At 35.8% G+C, this 19403-nt stretch overlaps 3 protein-coding genes across 5 annotated transcripts in view; 2 read left to right on the top strand and 1 right to left on the bottom strand.

Moving 5' to 3' along the window:
- Positions 1-211: 211 nt before the first annotated feature.
- si:dkey-229e3.2 lies at positions 212-7456 on the top strand. Of its 2 annotated transcripts, none has more exons than XM_048191784.1 (6): positions 212-365; positions 1292-1742; positions 1848-2005; positions 3155-3296; positions 3488-3556; positions 6625-7456. In XM_048191784.1, exons 2-6 carry the CDS (start codon positions 1527-1529, stop codon positions 6745-6747), a joined length of 708 nt encoding a protein of 235 aa, XP_048047741.1. In that variant the 5' UTR covers positions 212-365; positions 1292-1526; the 3' UTR covers positions 6748-7456. The 2 variants fall into 2 exon arrangements, with proteins under 2 accessions (XP_048047741.1, XP_048047742.1); XM_048191785.1 differs by having other exon boundaries at positions 246-365; positions 1268-1742.
- A 4578-nt stretch (positions 7457-12034) lies between these two features.
- gpr132a (G protein-coupled receptor 132a) lies at positions 12035-14253 on the bottom strand. 2 transcript variants are annotated; one of them, XM_048191783.1, is made up of 2 exons: positions 14010-14253; positions 12035-13147 (listed from the first exon to the last, which is right to left on the bottom strand). In XM_048191783.1, exon 2 carries the CDS (start codon positions 13121-13123, stop codon positions 12158-12160), a length of 966 nt encoding a protein of 321 aa, XP_048047740.1. In that variant the 5' UTR covers positions 13124-13147; positions 14010-14253; the 3' UTR covers positions 12035-12157. The 2 variants fall into 2 exon arrangements, with proteins under 2 accessions (XP_048047740.1, XP_048047739.1); XM_048191782.1 differs by having other exon boundaries at positions 12035-13144; positions 14010-14198.
- Positions 14254-17484: 3231 nt separating this feature from the next.
- ubr1 (ubiquitin protein ligase E3 component n-recognin 1) overlaps positions 17485-19403 on the top strand; it is a 37400-nt gene continuing 35481 nt past the window's right edge. Inside the window, exons 1-2 of the mRNA XM_048191781.1 lie at positions 17485-17556; positions 18913-19178. Coding sequence (XP_048047738.1) covers positions 17521-17556; positions 18913-19178 — 302 coding nt within the window. The 5' untranslated portion in view covers positions 17485-17520. The remainder of the gene's footprint in view (positions 17557-18912; positions 19179-19403) is intronic.

Below are 19403 nucleotides of genomic sequence, written 5' to 3'. Positions count from 1 at the left end.
CAAACTCTAGTAGTTATAGGCCTACTGTCTATGTATTACCTTACTTCAGTCAACAAAACCATTAAGTTGTGTTTTTATTTGTAAAATTGCATTTATGAATGTGAAATTTGTTAAAAAATACAAGTAATGTAGGCCATAAGAATGAGCCCAGAGTCACTGTGAATCTCGCGAGAGTTTTGCAGTACGACGGTTACCTTCGAGACACGAGCACGCGCTGGGCGTGTTGTCAAACGTACAGGTGCGTCACTCTCTCCGCCTGTTCGCGTGACGTCAGATTTTTGGCAGAAAATTGCGGAAATGCTACGTGGATAAACTATTATCGGCAATCAGCGTTTCATTACACCTGTTTATATTTGTTTATGAGGGTAAGTGGATTGTCGTTTTATTGGCGTACAAGTCAGTTTAACCACAAGAAGTTTATTACTAACGTTATATAGAATTTATGACAAGGTTTATTTAGCCTACCTGCCTGCAGGTCTAACTCTACATTGTTGAAAAGACAAAGCAACGTATGTTTAATAAGAATACGTTTTGTAATGTATGATTTTAAGTCACAATCTCAGACTGTAATATTTTCTATAACATCATATAGCGCTTAACAGATGACTGCAGATGTTAACTGATGATATTAATATGTAAATGTAACAAAATGTACAGAATTTTTACATATAATTATTGTTGAAAAAGATTTTTCGTGTAAAACTGTAAAGTTATAAAATACATAGCCTAATAGTTTTTATCTTTTATAAGGTGTTTACATCGCAAGGAATATTAATTCAAAGTACATTGTGCACATCTAAATAGTTTAATTTTTTAATACTTTTTATTTTATTTTGTTTTACTTTACACAATTTTTATTTTATTATGTTCAACTGTTTTTATTAAAAAATTAAGTTGTGTTTAATTTCATTTTGTTGTTTACCCAACAAGATGCAAGTACCAATGGAAGCTTGTTTTCCACCACAGGAAAAAAAGAAAAAAAAGTAAACTTTTATCACACAATCTGACTTTCTCCCCCTCACAACTTGAAATTTTGACTATAACTCGCAATTGCAAGTTTATATCTTAAAATTCTGAGAAAAAAAGTCAGAATTGTGATATATAAACTAGCAATTTTGAGAAAAAACTGGCGAAATTACTTTTTTTTTTTTCTCTCTCTCTATTGTGGAAACAAGCTTTCATAAATACCACATATGTTATTTTCCTATAGGGATTAATAAAGTTTAAAATATAATGTTTATGTAAAATGTAATATTTTACTCCACAGACATTTATTTCTCCCTCTCTTCAGATTCCTCGGTCCTCTTCCTTGAAATCGAAGCAAAGCAACCAAGGAAATGTCTTTGGAAGGAAGCGTGTGTCATCTAATCTGCCTCTGAAACACAATGGGAACTCCCTGCCTTCTGTGGGACACCAGAGAACAAACTGCACACTGCCAAAAGCGTAGCTACGAAGACGACAACAGAAATTAGGTCAATACAGAGGCATCTCCTGCTGATCCTGCTATAGAGCCATTGTTGTGTGTAATGGGGGAGTGTATGTTGGACCACTACGGTGAAGACGGTTTTCAAAGTTGTGAAGGGTTTGACGATTGGTCCACGTTCAGTTCTGCGGACTGGACAGAACCCCGGCACGATGAAAAAGTGTTTTCAGACTTGGGCGGATTCCAGGACAAAACCAGGAAAGAGGAATTATCAACCATACCTGTGACAGAAACAGGAACTTTCGAGTTTCCTGAAAACGTATGTTGTGCAGTTTTGCATATTTTTCTGTGGTTACATAATACTAAATTAATTTATTGTTCTAGAGGTTACATACTCTCAAACAAGTGTTATTGTGTTTTACAGGCTGAAAATGGCAACAAGGTGAATCCCTGGTTCATTTTTAATGACTGCTTTCAAGTTGAGGAGAAAGAAAAAAGTCCTGTCATGATGGAAATCCCTACATTGTCCCAGCTACAACAGAACACATTAGACAAGCCCTCTCAGTCTGCAGCAATATCAAGGTACAAGTCTACGGCTTCTGCTACTGTTCACTATGAGATCATGAAACCCAATTGTGGTGAGATGCTTTGCACATTGCCAAAGTTATTACTAGAGCAAGCTGGTTCATTCAGCAGCCATCTTTACTTTACATTTATTAACAAAATCAATTACGAATGCAGTTCATACAAACAATAACTTGAATATTCCTCTTCTATGACTTGCCATAATCTTTTATTATTATGAATATTTCTTAGAAAAAAAAAATACAGTGAAGCAGTTTTGTTAAGGTGTTATAAATATTTGAAAACTTTTATATGACAAATGAAGGTCATGTGGTGCAACCAACTTGCAGAAACATTCAGGAAAAATAGAAACCTAAAAAACATAATGTTGGAAATGATATCGTATAGAGATTCAGATTGTAAACTTTATGAACCTTTACAAAGTCATGATATTTGAATTTTTATCTTAAAGTATATTTAAAACATTTTTTGAAAATAATGATATTATTATTATTATTCATACAGATGTGTAAACTCAAGGTGCATGTATTCAGGCTGTATGGAAAAGAGTCATTTTTTACTTGCTAGCAGGGTTATTATTAATGTTAACTAAAACCATAAAAGAACCATAATTTTTTATTTCAGCTAGTTGTGAAGGCAACACTTCTCACTTTTGTTTAATTTAAACTGAAGTACTAAAATAACTAAAACAAACTAATAAATAAAAAATATATAAAAAAAACTATATAGACATGTTTTAAAAAAAAAAAATGATAAAAACAAAACAACCTAAAATTTAAGTAAAAAATATATTTATATTTATATAGTATAATATATTAAAAATGTATAAAATTGAATCTAATTCAAAATGGCATAAAGGTTTTTTCAAAGCCATGTGAAACGAACATGAATATACACTACAGAGTATATAAGAACATGAAACGTGTTTTCAGCTAGATTATTAGATTTTCTCTTTTCTTTATCTAACCGAATAGGGAAATGCTGAGATATCCAGTATGTGTACATTGTCGTCATTTCCCCTGATTGTAATGTGCTCAAACTATTTTGCACGGTAAAATGTTGTGGTTTATTACTCTGCGCACAAGCCTGTTTTAAATGATGTAATGTCATTGTCAAAAGTCTCTCTCTCTGTCTCTTCCCCATCAGTCAAGCAACACATTTCTGGTGTCATCTACAGTCTGGGTCACAAATTCTGAGACTGTCAGGTCCCAGACCCAAACTACACTCCTATGAAGGACTGCTCAAATCACTCCAGCTCAGACACCCCGACGAAAGCGCCAACTCACAGGTGGGTAGAGAGTAAGATGGCTGCGAACTGAGAGTTCAGATTTGGCACATCACTCGTCCTGCATCCTTTGTGCTACAGACATGAATGATACCTAATGTGGCTTGTTGAGGAGAGAGGTGTGCTGTTACATATTCAGACTTTGTGGTGCTATTAAAATAAAGCAACTTTTATATATTTTTTTTTATTTTCAGACCACAACTCTTTCTGATCATGAACTAGAAAATCCTGAGGACCCTCCTGGAGCTCTTATTCAAACCAAGGTTGGTCTGTGTGTTCAGTTAATACAAGTAATTCAGTTAATACACAGTCTTTTTTTACTGTTATATATATAAGTATTTAATGCATTGGTTCTCGAATTGTGGTTCCAGGAAGTGTAGGTAGTCTAGCAAAATTATGGATTGGTAAAAGATGCAATGACATCCTGGCAATCCAACAATCATTATATAGATAAATAAAAAAATGAATAAGGAATATTAAATTTATTAAAGGATTAGTTCATTTTCAAGTTAAAATTTCCTGATAATTTATTCACCCCGTGTGATCCAAGATGTTCATGTCTTTCTTTCTTCAGTCGAAAAGAAATTACATTTTTTGATGAAAACATTCCAGGATTTTTCTCCATATAATGGACTAAAATGGCCTCAACGGTTGAAGGTCAAAATTAGTTTCAGTGCAGCTTCAGAGCGTTCTACATGATCCCAGACGAAAAATAAGGGTCTTATCTAGAGAAACCATCGCTCATTTTCTAAAAAAAAAAAATTACAATTTTATACATTTTAACCATAAACACTCATCTTAAACTAGCTCTCTTCTTCTTCTCTATTAGAATTCCAGCAGTGTAGACACTGCTAAGTTTATTACTGCCCTCCACAGGTCAATGTTTGAACTAAATTGTCATGTGCAATATGCTAGTGCAAGTATATAACAATTAGTTCAAACTTTGACCTGTGGAGGGCAGTAATACATTTAGCGACATCTACATTGCCAGAATTCTAATAGAGAAGAAGAGAGCTAGCTCAAGATGAGCATTTATGGTTAAAATGTACATCTTTTTTTTTTTTTATTTTTTTAGAAAATGAGTGATGGTTTCTCTAGTTTAGACCCTTATTTCTCATCTGGGATCGTGTAGGATGCTTTGAAGCTGCACTGAAACTGTAATTTTGACCTTCAACCTTTTGGAGTCCATTGAAGTCCACTATAAGGAGAAAAATCCTGGAATGTTTTCATCAAAAACCTTAAATTCTTTTCGACTGATTAAAGAAGGACTTGAACATCTTGGATGACATGAGGGTGAGTAAATTATCAGGAAATTTTAATTTGAAAGTGAACTAATCCTTTAAGTAAAAAAAGTTTATAATAAAATCCAGAGTATTGTATCTAACAAATGAAGATTGTGAAGATCAGAGTATAGAGAAAGAAGGACAAAAGAAGTAAGATATATGCAGAAAGAAAGGAAAGGCAGAAGAGATGAAGCAGAAGGAGAAGCAGAAGAAGTAGAAGTGAAGGGCAACAAATATATATGCAGGAAACTTACACCCTCTTAAACTTGTGTTTTGATTTAATAAGGAAAGGTCAAACAGACTTATCTATTATTCAACATTTGGTGTAACGGCTAGGTCAGAGTGACTGGTCAAATGTCAAAGATAGAGTTGTTCTCTTAAAGTTGTTTTGACACCTTTAAGAGAACACTGCATTTTCTCATGTCTGCAGAGATGGAAACAGACATATTTTGATATGAAGGTACTTCACAGAATCAGTTTTGATGGAAAATACACCCACTCAATCTTACAACACAGAAGAGACACCAAAGATCTTACATTTTAAAAATATTCAAACATTGCAGGACATATAGTATAGTAGAAAATATATAAATGATTAAAGAAATCAATAATAATATATGAAGAATAATTAATAAAATAAATAATATATGAATAAAGATTTTATGATAAACATTTACCATTGTGGATATACCAGTAAAAATAAAGCTATTTCAAGATGTACAGTAGGATATACTCATTAAATACTCATTAAAGGATTAGTCCACTTTTAAATACACTTTTCCTGATAAATTTACTCAACCCCATGTCATCCAAATGTTCATGTCTTTCTTTCATCAGTTGAAAAGAAATGAAGGTTTTTGAGGAAAACATTCCAGGATTATTCTCCTTACAGTGGATTTCAATGGCTACCAACAGGTTGAAGGTTAAAATTGCAGTTTCAGTGCAGCTTCAAGGGCTTTAAACGATACCAGATGAGTAATAAGGGTCTTATCTAGCGAATCGATCGGTCATTTTCAGAAAAAATACAACCGTTTATGCTTTATAAACAAAATATCGCCTTGAACGTACTTTCCGCTTCCGCATTCTTCATAACGCTTACGCTGAATGTCCTACGCCTTCCCTATTGAAGTTACGGAAAAAAACGAAACTGGCGCCACGTTCTTTCCGTAACTTGAATAGGGAAGGCGTAGGACATTCAGCATGAGTGTTATGAAGAATGTGGAAGCGGAAAGTACGTTCAAGGCGATATTTTGTTTATAAACCATAAACGGTTGTATTTTTTCTGAAAATGACTGATCGATTCACTAGATAAGACCCTTATTACTCATCTGGTATCGTTTAAAGCCCTTGAAGCTGCACTGAAACTGTAATTTTGACCTTCAATCTGTTGGTAGCCATTGAAATCCACTGTAAGGAGAAAAATTCTGGAATGTTTTCCTCAAAAACCTTCATTTCTTTTCGACTGACGAAAGAAAGACATGAACATCTTGGATGACATGGGGTTAGTAAATTTATCAGGAAAAGTGTATTTAAAAGTGGACTAATCCTTTAAAGAGAGAGAGTTCACCCAAAAATTTAAATGTAATAAAATCAGTCATCATTTACTCACCTTCATGTTTTTTTCAATCCTGTATGAATTTTTTTTTTTTTTTTTTTTTTTCCTTCTTCTGTGAAACACAAAATATATTTTGAGAAATTTCTCAGAGTTTTTTGTTTGGACATTCAATACAAATCAAAAGTTGAACATTCTTCAGAATATCCTTTATGTTTTACAGAAGAAAAAAAAGTCCTACAGGTTTGGAATGACATGAGGGTGAGGAAATGATAACAGTTTTTATTTTTGAGCGAACTAGCCTTTAAAACTGGTTTCCAGAAAAATTTGGGATGTTAGGTGGTCTGCTATTTTTGTTGTATTTTTTTTAAGTGGTGCACCACCTGAAAATGTTTGAGAGTCAATGATTTAGAGGTAATTAATTAATGTAAAAAGAAAAGAACATTCTTTGACCTCCTGAACTTTTTTTTTTTTTTTTTTTTTTTTTTTTTTTTAGTTGATGCCATCATCACATTGTCGAAATGCTCCAGGATTCTTTTATCAGATCTCAAGCCAGTGGCTCAACCAGCACAGCATAAACCTGCGGCCCAACCAGCACAAGAAAGATCCTCTGCAATAAACAACTCATACATTTTTTATATATATAAACACACAGTACCACTCACTAGCATTCATACGACACACACTTCTTCAAAAGAAAAGTTCACCCAATAGAGAACATTTTGTCATAATTTACTCAACCTCATGTTCTGCTGTAAATGCATTGAAATTAGCTACTAGTACATTCTTCAAACATTTTGAGAGAAGGAGTTTAGAAGTAAGTGATGACAGTGTTCATTTTTGGGTAATCTGTCTCTTTAAACAAAGTACACACTATTGCCTGTTTTCCTCAAACAAGCACAGGTCAGGTGGTCTTCCACACACTTTTACAAATATATCCTGCTTGACAAAAGCACAGGGACGTACTACTATGCACACTAGCTCAGGAAAGATTTCCTAACTTACTTGACATACACACTTAATACTTGCATAAAGAAGAGGCTGTTAACATAAGCAAAAGAAGAGAATTAACACGTGCCTAATTAGAACAAAATCACTGTAAACCTCAAGTATGGGATGTTAACACAGCCATGTACTTATTTATATATACTGTCTGTTGCTGCCTAAGCTCATTGCTTACTGTTCTTAAAGCTATGTTATTTTTATTGTGAACTGACGTCTGAAATGTCTGAATGTATTTGGTATATTTATATTGGAAATATTTAAAAAAGAATACATGAATATATAACTCTAATAGTTTGTCCTGCACTTTAGGTCAGTTTGCCTTTTATTATTGTTTTTTAAAGGACTGAAAAAAATGTAACTCAAATGTTTAATAAAAAAAGAGAAGTTTAAAGCTCTTACGGCATAATTATTATTATTATTCTGGGTGAATGTGTCAATGAGTCCTAAAAATGGATTTTTACATTTTCTGTAAGACCTAGTGGCTTCTTGAGTAAATGCAATTAGATTTTTTAAAAATTAAGATAGACTCAAGAAAATACATCAACATCAGTAACAAACAGATTAAACATTTTTGTCAGTCACAATTTTTACATATATATTACAACAAAAGTATAAAGTGATCAAAGTGTGTCAGGGGAGGAGCAGAGCATGGTTGGATGATATGAAGACATCGATAGAGATTTTTGATATAGGTTACCTGTATGTAAATATCTGTGCATTGCAGGACTGCTTAAACATGATAGAACAGAAAAGAAACATGGATGAATGAGACAAAGAGTGGAGCGTGCTTGATGAAGAGTTATTACAAGCACAATAAACCTCGAAAGAAAACTTAAAGGGATAGTTCACCCAAAATTGAAAATTTGATGTTTATCTGCTTACCCCCAGCGCATCCAAGATGTAGGTGACTTTGTTTCTTCAGTAGAACACAAATGATGATTTTTACAACCGCTGCCATCTGTCAATCGTATAATGCAAGTCAGCGGGAACTTGGACTATAAGAGTAAATAAAACACGACAGACAAATCCAAATTAAACCCTGCGGCTCGTGACGACACATTGATGTCTTAAGACACGAAACGATCGGTTTGTGCGAGAAACCGAACAGTATTTATATCATTTTTACCTCTAATACACCACTATGTCGAACGGCATTCATCACTCGATTCGTGAGGTCTGATCGCGCTCTGACAACGGCAGTGATGTCTCGCTCTCATTGAAGTATATGCGCGAGACATCACTGCCGTTGTCAGAGCGCGATCAGACCTCACGAATCGAGTGATGAATGCCGTTGGACATAGTGGTGTATTAGAGGTAAAAAATTATATAAATACTGTTCGGTTTCTCGCACAAACCGATTGTTTCGTGTCTAAGGACATCAATGTGTCGTCACGAGCCGCAGGGTTTAATTTGGATTTGTCTGTCGTGTTTTATTTACTCTTATAGTCCAAGTTCCCGCTGACTTGCATTATACCACTGACAGACGGCAGCGGTTGGAGTTAAAACTCATCATTTGTGTTCTACTGAAGAAACAAAGACACCTACATCTTGGATGCGCTGGGGGTAAGCAGATAAACATCAAATTTTCATTTTTGGGTGAACTATCCCTTTAATTTGGTACTGACAGGTAGCGTTCTGTGCTGAATTCAGTTCATTTTCGCAGCTTGAATGCTCAAATACACACATTTTTGCGTCAAAATGCCCGTCCTGGTGAGTATCCACATAAACACACTCGGTTATGTGCATCAACATCACACGCGTGTACTGTGCTGCTCACGTGTACAGCATTGGCTAATACTGAGCCGGCGTTCAGACATAAACACCTAAGCCTGTGCTTACTGCGTCAACTGCGTAAGGATAATGACAGGGAAGACAACAGATTATTGAAAAAAGTCATTATTTTTGTTTTGTTCTTGCACACAAAAAGTATTCTCGTCGCTTTATAAATTTAAGGTTGAACCACTGCAGTCACGTCGACTGTTTTAACAATGTCTTTAGTACCTTTCTGGACCTTGAAAGTGGTGATTATATCGCTGTCTATGGAGGAGTTATATACCTCTCGGATTTCATCAAAAATTGTGTTCTGAAGATGAACGAAGGTCTTATGGGTGTGAAACAACATGAGGGTGAGTAATTAATGACAGAATTTTCATTTTTGGGTGAACTAACCCTTTAAGAATCTGTGTAAAAGGGCTTGCTGTAGCTATGTTATGTCAGAAGGGAGGCCTTTGACTTTGAACATCCATGTTATAATCCATGTTATAGCTAATTTCAGTTTAGGGCTAATTTGATATCAAGCTTATTAATTATATCAACATAATTTGTCACCAAATTAGTCAAGTTTAATATTTATCAGTTTGAGCAGTTGCCGGATTTAGTTGACTGGTTAACCTGATTCTGTCACACTTCCTGTCATTCATTGTGTTTGCATTCAAACTGAAAACAGAACTTCTCTACATGTTGTTAAGCCTAGCAAATAGGAAGTTCACAGACAGTTAAAAAGGTCATGGAAAGTTTGTTAACACATTTGAGCATCCGTTCTCATGCTCAATGTCCTTATGACAACAAAGTTTAAAGCATCAAGAACGATTCTGAGAGAACTGTTTGATTCAGATGTGGCTTAACCACAATTACCATTGAATGCATAGTAGAAAGCAATTGATCACTAAACTGATACGTTTGACCACCTTTGATTTATTTTTATTTGTAAAAATAAGCCTTTCATCAAACACGAGTGTGTTACGTGTCTTTATGCAGGTACACAGTCTGGACACGTCTACATTGTCACCTGCAAGCTGACAGACATCCTCTTTTTTGCACATCAGCATCTCTAACCATTTCCTCTACAAGTGTTTGTGGCTTCATGCATAAATCACACAACAATTTCAAAATGTTCCCAGGGTAAATTTAAGTTGGTCTATGACCATGGAAATATCTTTTCAAAATCTAGTTTAAAACTGGTCAAGTTTGTAGAATCTTGTCTTTGTTTATGACAGCTCATACTGTTTTGAAAAAAAAAAAAAGAAAAAAAATTTTTTAAATGAACTTCTCTAAAAATGTAATATGGTGTAACAGTAAAAAATAACATTTTCCTAATTTTCAAATAATTTTTTTTTTTTTTTTTTTTTTTTTAGAAATATCATGCATTAACTCATAAATCTTACGTTATTGACAAGTTGCACCATATGACATTTTACAACACTTGTGATAAAAAGGTCAAATTACCTTATATTTTAAGAGACATTGACACAGTCACAAGGATCCTTTCTGTGATATCATTTCCTGCTTTATGTTAGCCACACCATCTGAATTTGGCAGATAAAAAGTTTAACAAATATGAATAACTACATAAGGTTTTCATTTCACTGTACGTAAAGATGCCATTTGCCATTATTAGACATTTTTTTTGTAGTCCAGTAATTTCAATAGGAATCCATGCAATGTGGAATTCCGAGTGAGGGCGAAAGATTCCCAATGCAGATACGCAACAAATATTGGTAATTTGCCATGTTGACCAACAGAAAGCTGCTTGATTTGAAAGTGATTTCTGTGTGAACAGTGCTTCAAACATCGCTACACTATTGACAAGACAGGTGACCATTTTTGCTTGTGAAATTTCGCAAATGAGACTGTGCTAATGATCCTAATGCTAAGGGTTAGCGAAGCGATGGATTTTTGTAAAAAAAAAAAATAAAAAAATCCATATTTAAAACTTTCTCAACTAAAATAACTAACTGCCAGCAGACAACCGTAGGCATACTTCGCAAGTCGACTTGCGCTAAATGGGTAACCCGTGATGCGATGTATAAGCGTAAGCTTAAAGTTTTAAACAAATATGGCTCTCTTATTTTGAAATCCTCCTACATTTCTCTTTAAAAAATCTTGTTTTAGACTTCTAATTTGTGACCGGTGTTTTGTTTTGCTCTATCCTCTGCACTTCCGTGTTCCTCATTATGTTTAAATATGAATATTTTTCTTACAAAAAACAATCACTTCACTTCAGAAGGCCTTTATTAAAGGTGCTCTAAGTGATCCTGGGTGGAGTAACTTCCTGTTGACGTTCAAAGTGTTGTCAAACAAAACAGAGGCTAGCTAGACCCTCCCTCCCTCCTCCTCCTCCTCCCCCTCCCCTCCGTGCTTCCTGAAACAGTCATGAACGCGCATTTAAAATCATTCTTGTCGGTTATTGGCTGGAGCATGTTTATTATGATTCGTGGTCCAGGCTGCACCAGTTTGTTTTTATTGCCGTTTTCGGAGCTTGTGGCGACTACAGAGACTGCGTTTTTTTACAGTGTGTTCAGGGGACAGGCAGCTAGCGGATAGTGAGGAGATGTTTGCTGTATGTGACAAAAAATGTTTTGGCCTAAAAATGCGTGACATCACTTAGAGCACCTTTTTTTATGATGGCTGAATGCACTTTTTTGGGTTGCAAAATCTCTATTCAGTACCATTATAAAGCATGGAAGAGCCAGGATATTTTACATATCTCCGACTGTTTGTCTGAAAGAAGATTGAGGGTGAGTAAATCATGGGGTAATTTTAATTTTTAGGTGAACTATCCCTTTAAGACTCACTGTATGTAAGAATTGCACTTTTAAATGCATTTTTGAATAAATTAATATATCCGGAAATTAACAAAAAAATAATGAAGGTTGGGGACATGGTTCAATTCAGCGGTTGTTGATTGGATAGATGAAGATCTGAATGTGAGCTTGCCATCAACTGTATGAAAGAGGCGGGATTTATGCAAACAACTATAAGAAGTCCGCCATACGTCACCAGAGAGAAGTTGTTTCACCGGATGTCTGAGTTATGACATTTTGATAGAAAATTTCAATCAAAATTTTTAGAACATTCCTATTTATTTATTTAGGAAATAGTAACTGCAATGCTATCAAATGTATGGATGATTCATTTTAATATAACAAATATAACAGGTATATTTCATATTTAAATTCTGAACATTACAATGTTAAACAGTTTATATGAAAATGACAAAATGGAAAAAAGAAAGAAAGAAAAATTCATGCAAAAGAAGAAGATCTTGAGCTGCTGCGTAACCCTTGCAGGCCTTTGTGGATCCTCGTATGAGCACTGTTGCTGGTAAGCACATAGAAAACTGGATTCAAGGCACTGTTGATGGTAGACAAACCCAGAGAGATGGTATAGGGTTCATAGACACTTCTTTCAAAGTCACATTTCTCCTTCGAAAAGTGATAATTGATGGCGCGTAGCAAAAGGATCACATGGTACGGCGTGAAGCAAACCAGAAAGAACAAGACGACAGCCATGGCCAGGTTACGAATTTTGACTTTGGTTCGTAGCTTCAGGCCCGTGCTAGCTTGCACGTTAATGAGGATGGCCAAGTTGGTGACTATTAAAATGCACAGCGGGATGAAGAAACCGATGAAGAAGCGGGCATAGTTGAGTCCCGTCACCACATCAGAGGGGTTGCTTGGCTCGAAGCACCGCTTCTCCTCCATTTTCTCCGAGTTGCCCTCTTTCATGATGAAAACCGGCAGGTGTCCCACAGCAACGACTACCACAATCACAACAGTGATGATCACAGCATGCCTCATCTTTCTCAGACCTCGAGACTCCATGGCATAGACCACCCCGACAAAGCGGTCCACGGAAATGCAGCACATCAAGAAGATACTGATGTACATGTTGTTGAAGAACACATAGCCGGTGACCTTACAGGCCAGAGAGCCCCATTCCCAGTGATGGCCTCTGTTGATGTAAATGGCCCAGAGCGGAAGTGTACCTAGATACATCAGGTCACATACTGACAGGCTGAAGAGGTAGATTCCAAGAACGTTCTTCCGACACACTTCGAGGAACGTGAGGATGACTGTGATCAGGTTAGCAGGCAGACCTACTGTGATGACTATACTGTAGAGAGCCACAAGTGGAAGTGGGTTTTCTTGCTCGTAAGACGGCTCGCAACTGTTTGTGTGGTTTGTGAACGGCGAATTGGTTGCGTTCATGGTCACTGGGAAGCTGGGACTCTCCAAAATGATAAAAAAAATAAGTTAAATTAGTGTTTCACTTACAGAAATGGAAATCATTTTTAATCATATTTAAGGTGTGGTCACATTTACTGTTGTTCAGCAAATTTTTTTCAGGTGAAATCCAGTCATTTTAATAGGGAATAACGCAATTGTGAATTTCAAGTGAGGGGAAAAGATTTTCTCACACAGATTTTGCAACCTGGTTTAAGTTGGTCGCACAGATTCACCGCATTACTAACAGAAAGGGGCTCGGTTTGAAAGGGACTTTTCTGCGAGTTGGGCGTCATACGTCGCTACACTCCAACTGACTCTTAATGCCGCAAAATTTCACTCATATTTTACTAATGTGACCACACCGTTTGGTTAAACATACAGGTCAATTTTCATTTTAAATTTCATTTTAAAAGCCACTCATCATGTGACCTACTAAAAATATGGCGACCACCATGAGGGACCCACACTGTGGTAAATAAAACAGGTTATAGGCTGAAACTGATAAATGATTTTAAACATTTTTATTAATTTTTTGATGTGTACAGCTTTAATGAGGAATAAAAAACTACCTTACCATTATCAAATTGGAAACTATTTTTATCCATTTATTCACAAAATAATAAATATTCTATCCTGTTACAGAAAAAATATAGACAGTATATAATATCAATATGATATCATATTTTGATATCATAACAATAGTATGATATCAAAATGTAGTGTATGTAGCTCTTAAAATCCACTAGTAGTTTTATAAAATTCGACTTTACAAGTCAATAACATGACGTAGCCTATGTATTGGTTGTTTGTGGTGAGTTTTGATTCTACTCCTATATTTTGCACTTATTAAAACGAATAAAACAGTTACCTCTTCCAGATGGTCGCAGAAACTCTACTCAGAATCACAGTTCATTTCATTAATCTCTTTTCCTGTTTGTCAAATATAAGCCCAAACGTCTTTTTCATCCCCGCGAGCGCGTTAGATGCGTCCACCTGCACAGCTGAAAGGAAGTGATAATGATGAGCAGTTGTTCAGTTACAGTATCTGCTGTGACGTGTGAGATGCTGTCACTCATGTAAGGTGAAGATGGAGGAGAAATAGTAGTTTGTCATAGCCTATGCAAATACGTTTGATATATCACGACATTTCTTTAAGTATTTATACAGTGATAACATTTTTATTTTACATTTCCTTGAAAGGGTGACGTCACGTGGACATTATTTTATTTTATTTTATTTTTTCATTATTTTATCTTTAGATACGTGGTGACTCAATTGCCTCGCTTTCCCTTACTGTAGTTCTTGAAGTTGCAGTATATTTTGTTGCACTTGAGCATGCTGAAACGTGGTCCTTAAGACACATTTGGCATAATGTTTTTCTGCGTTTACTATGGGGTCATATTTTAATAAGGCAATTTTAGATTAGTAAACGTAAAATAAACACCCAAATCTTTTTTGCATGCCATATATAGAGGGCTGCATGCATTCACAACTGCTCTTCAAAAGTTCCTGAAGAGGGCGCTGCAGGGAACTTTCTTTCTTTCTTTCTTTCTTTCTTGTAGAGCTTAAAGGAGGAAAAAAACACCCACCTTACCATTATCAAATTGGAAACTATTTTTATCCATTTATTCACAAAATCATAAACATTCTATCCTGTTATAGAAAAAAATATAGACAGTATATAATATCAATATAATATCATATTTTGATATCATAACAATAGTATGATATACAAATGTAGTGTATGTACAGTGGGTACGGAAAGTATTCAGACCCCATTAAATTTTTCACTCTTTGTTATATTGCAGCCATTTGCTAAAATCATTTAAGTTCATTTTTTTTCCTCATTAATGTACACACAGCACCCCATATTGACAGAAAAACACAGAATTGTTGACATTTTTGCAGATTTATTAAAAAAGAAAAACTGAAATATCACATGGTCCTAAGTATTCAGACCCTTTGCTCAGTATTTAGTAGAAGCACCCTTTTGATCTAATACAGCCATGAGTCTTTTTGGGAAAGATGCAACAAGTTTTTCACACCTGGATTTGGGGATCCTCTGCCATTCCTCCTTGCAGATCCTCTCCAGTTCTGTCAGGTTGGATGGTAAACGTTGGTGGACAGCCATTTTTAGGTCTCTCCAGAGATGCTCAATTGGGTTTAAGTCAGGGCTCTGGCTGGGCCATTCAAGAACATTCATGGAGTTGTGAAGCCACTCCTTCGTTATTTTAGCTGTGTGCTTAGGGTCATTGTCTTGTTGGAAGGTAAACCTTCGGCCCAGTCTGAGGTCCTGAGCACTCTGGAGAAGGTTTTCATCCAGGATATCCCTGTACTTGGCCACATTCATCTTTCCCTCGATTGCAACCAGTCGTCCTGTGCCTGCAGCTGAAAAACACCCTCACAGCATGATGCTGCCACCACCATCCTTCACTGTTGGGACTGTATTGGACAGGTGATGAGCAGTGCCTGGTTTTCTCCACACATACCGCTTAGAATTAAGGCCAAAAAATCAGACCAGAGAATCTTATTTCTCACCATCTTAGCAAACTCCATGCGGGCTTTCATGTGTCTTGCACTGAGGAGAGGCTTCCGTCGGGCCACTCTGCCATAAAGCCCCGACTGGTGGAGGGCTGCAGTGATGGTTGACTTTCTACAACTTTCTCCCATCTCCCGACTGCATCTCTGGAGCTCAGCCACAGTGATCTTTGGATTCTTCTTTACCTCTCTCACCAAGGCTCTTCTCCCCCCGATAGCTCAGTTTGGTCGGACGGCCAGCTCTAGGATGGGTTCTGTTCATCCCAAACGTCTTCCATTTACGGATTATGGAGACCACTGTGCTCTTAGGAACCTTAAGTGCAGCAGAAATTTTTTTGTAACCTTGGCCAGATCTGTGCCTTGCCGCAATTCTGTCTCTGAGCTCTTCAGGCAGTTCCTTTGACCTCATGATTCTCATTTGCTCTGACATGCACTGTGAGCTGTAAGGTCTTATATAGACAGGTGTGTGGCTTTCCTAATCAAGTCCAATCAGTATAATCAAACACAGCTGGACTCAAATGAAGGTGTAGAACCATCTCAATGATGATCATAAGAAATGGACAGCACCTGAGTTAAATATATGAGTGTCACAGCAAAGGGTTTGCATACTTAGGACCATGTGATATTTCAGTTTTTCTTTTTTTTTAAATCTGCAAAAATGTCAACAATTCTGTGTTTTTCTGTCAATATGGGGTGCTGTGTGTACATTAATGAGGGAAAAAAATTAACTTAAATGATTTTAGCAAATGGCTGCAAAGAGTGAAAAATTTAAGGGGGTCTGAATACTTTCCATACCCACTGTAGCTATTAAAAGATGAGATGCTGCATTAGAAAGCATTCTTTTGTCGCATTTTTAAGACTGACAGAACATTATAGCCACTAGTACTACTCCTATATTTTGCACCTATTAAAACGAATAAAACAGTTACCTCTTCCAGATGGTCGCAGAAACTCTACTCAAATATAAGCCCTTTCCTTGAAAGAGTGATGTCATGTGGACATTATTTTATTTTATTTTATTTTTTTCATTATTTTATCTTTAGATACAGTACGTGGTGGCTCAATTGCCTCGCTTTCCCTTACTATACTGCTTTAAGTTGCAGTATATTTTGTTGCACTTGAGCATGCTGAAACGTGGTCCTTAAAGTTTTTCTGCGTTTACTATTTTAAAAAGGCAATTTTAGATTAGTAAACGTAAAATAGACACCAAAAACTTTCTTACTTGCCATATGTAGAGGGCTGCATGCATTCACAACTGCTCTTCAAAAGTTCCTGAAGAGGGCGCTGCAGGGAAAATGTTTCTTTCTTTCTTTCTTTCTTTCTTTCTTTCTTTCTTTCTTTCTTTCTTTCTTTCTTTCTTTCTTTCTTTCTTTCTTTCTTTCTTTCTTTCTTTCAAATTCTGTCATAATTCACAAATATTGTTCCAAACCCGCATGACTTTGTTTCGTCCGTAAAACACAGCATGGATATAAATATCATTAAAATAATTCTTTATTTCAAATTATTCCTTGCTATATTGTGAAATTTGGTTAAAAAAAAAAAAAAAAAAAAAAAAAAATGGAGGGGGAAATTAACTTTGTTATTAATAATTTGTCTTCCAGTATATTGATGATTAAAATAATATAAAAGTAATCAATTCAATAATTACTTTGGTTTTATATAATATAAAATAATTAATATAAACTTTTATTTGTGTGTGTGTGTGTGTTATGTAATTTACATTTTTATATATAGTTATATATTTTTAGTTATATTATTGTATTCAATCCTTCAAGACTTTTAAACTGTTGCAAATCCGTCCTGGATGTGTTGCTGTGGTGACGCTTTGCGGCATTTGAATCATGGCGGAGTCGCAGAACGGTGTACAGTTGAGCACGGTAAATATGTGATTTTAATCACTTCAGACGCAAATGCAGTCGCATGTCACGCGTTTTGCGATAGATTGTGCTTTTAGCAGGGAAAGATATATGCTGAGTCTGTGTGATAAACCTCTAGATTCATTGTTATTTACGATTTAATGATGAACATTTTGGTCAGAATAGATTTTGTTGACATGGTTGTTGTTTATCAGATTTAACTGCGCTCTGTTCTACACCATCGCATATTTTATGGCATTTAGTACGTTGGTTTTTGTCTCGTTAAATTTGTAAAATGAGCTGTTAATAGTTTGTGTTAAATAGTTGATAGGAAATTATTGCGGAAACAAGCTGTTTTTTTATTTTGAATTTTCGAGCTGATGCTTTTAAAGGTTTAATTTCTTTACGAAACCCATAAATTATAAGAGTTTCAATTTCACTTTGGGTTGAATAAGACCGTTTGAGGGACACAATATTTTACCAGGTCTTCAGCTTCGTGCAACTTTTTTCTCCCTTTAATACCTTTTTAAGGATGTAGACTTTCTCTCTGAAGATTAAAAATGAAAGTGATTTTGAGATGAATCTCTTCCTGTTGATAATCAGAGATGGAACATGAATCTGCTTTCATATTATACTATATCTGTGCCAGCTCAGAATATTGCGTTGCATAACAGCCTCATTTGTTAGTCAGTTGACATTGTAAATAACCACCTCTTTGGAAATAAGTGTCAAGTTGTTTGCGTCAGGACTGACCCTTGGTCCTTTCTTGACTGATCTTTCTGCAGACAGTGAGGTTTATTCAGTCAAACAGATTATTTTGGCATGAACTGGTATGTTTGATTATGCTGCTAGGGGTCAAAGACCATTTATGAGATGGTTTCTCTGTGCATTAAGTAGCTCTAAAACTTATTGGTTTGATTGGTGCAAATCATTACATTGCATTTTGTGCATTAAGACATATGCCAACAATTAAGAACATTTTTAGACTAGTTGCCAAGCTTGACTTTTACAATGATGTTTTTTTTTTAAACTATGCTGTTCCATAGAAAACAAAGGACACATTTTGATAAGTGTACTAGTCACTCTTTTCCATGCATGATGAGAGAAAGCTTTAGATCCTATTCATTGTAATTGCATGGAAAAGAGTGACTAGTTTCCATGCAATTACAATGAATAGGATCTAAAGCTTTCTCTCATCATAATGGTCACAGAAGCACCATAAAAGTGGTCCTTACAACTCTACAAAATGGTGCTTTTGGACTGAGGACATGTATATTTAAAAAATATAACATTATAAATTCTATGTTTCATCATATAATCATTTAATGTATTTATTTAGTTATTATATTGTTTATACTCTTTCTCTTTTGCCACCAGAAATGGCAGGAGGCTTCGAACAGAGGAGCTGCTATACTCCGCTATTTGGGGGAGCAGGTCCCCCTTATTTTCTGCCTGGAGACAGAGCCGCAACAAGGGGAGGAGGAGCAAAAGGTTGAGGAACGCCTCCTGTATCCTCTGGAGTGCTTTCTTTTTGGGGAGGACCCCTGCATCGGCCTGGAGAAGCTCCAACAATACAACAGCAGCTCATCGGCTCAGCTGTGTGGACGTGTCTTTAAAGAGGGCGAGACTGTCTACTCCTGCAGGTTGGAATGGAGACTGTTTAATGATATAGTTTATGCAGTCACCATCAACTCCTATGTATGTTTGTAAGAAGTACATCAGCAAGACTGATTGATGGGCTGGTATTTGGGCAATTTGATGTTCACTGGACAGCCTCGTCAGTGGATAATGCACATTTTACTTATTCAAGTTAAAGGCGAGGCCAGACATTTTAAAGTGAGTGGACCTTGGTGAATTGGGTGGACTTC

This window comes from Megalobrama amblycephala, linkage group LG5 (genome assembly GCF_018812025.1).
Source record: "Megalobrama amblycephala isolate DHTTF-2021 linkage group LG5, ASM1881202v1, whole genome shotgun sequence".
Taxonomy (NCBI): domain Eukaryota; kingdom Metazoa; phylum Chordata; class Actinopteri; order Cypriniformes; family Xenocyprididae; genus Megalobrama; species Megalobrama amblycephala.
Note: the sequence above shows the minus strand (reverse complement) of the source record. Positions and strands in the feature narration are given on the sequence as shown.

What these genes read in the sequence shown, in the direction of transcription:
- si:dkey-229e3.2 (XM_048191784.1), top strand. Translation starts at nt 1,527, where the DNA reads ATGGGGGAGTGTATGTTGGACCACTACGGTGAAGACGGTTTTCAAAGT. An exon ending in CAGTCTGCAGCAATATCAAG is followed by an intron (nt 2,006 to 3,154) that starts GTACAAGTCTAC and finishes CTTCCCCATCAG; the next exon opens with TCAAGCAACACATTTCTGGT. An exon ending in GAGCTCTTATTCAAACCAAG is followed by an intron (nt 3,557 to 6,624) that starts GTTGGTCTGTGT and finishes TTTTTTTTTTAG; the next exon opens with TTGATGCCATCATCACATTG.
- gpr132a (XM_048191783.1), bottom strand. Translation starts at nt 13,123, where the DNA reads ATGAACGCAACCAATTCGCCGTTCACAAACCACACAAACAGTTGCGAG.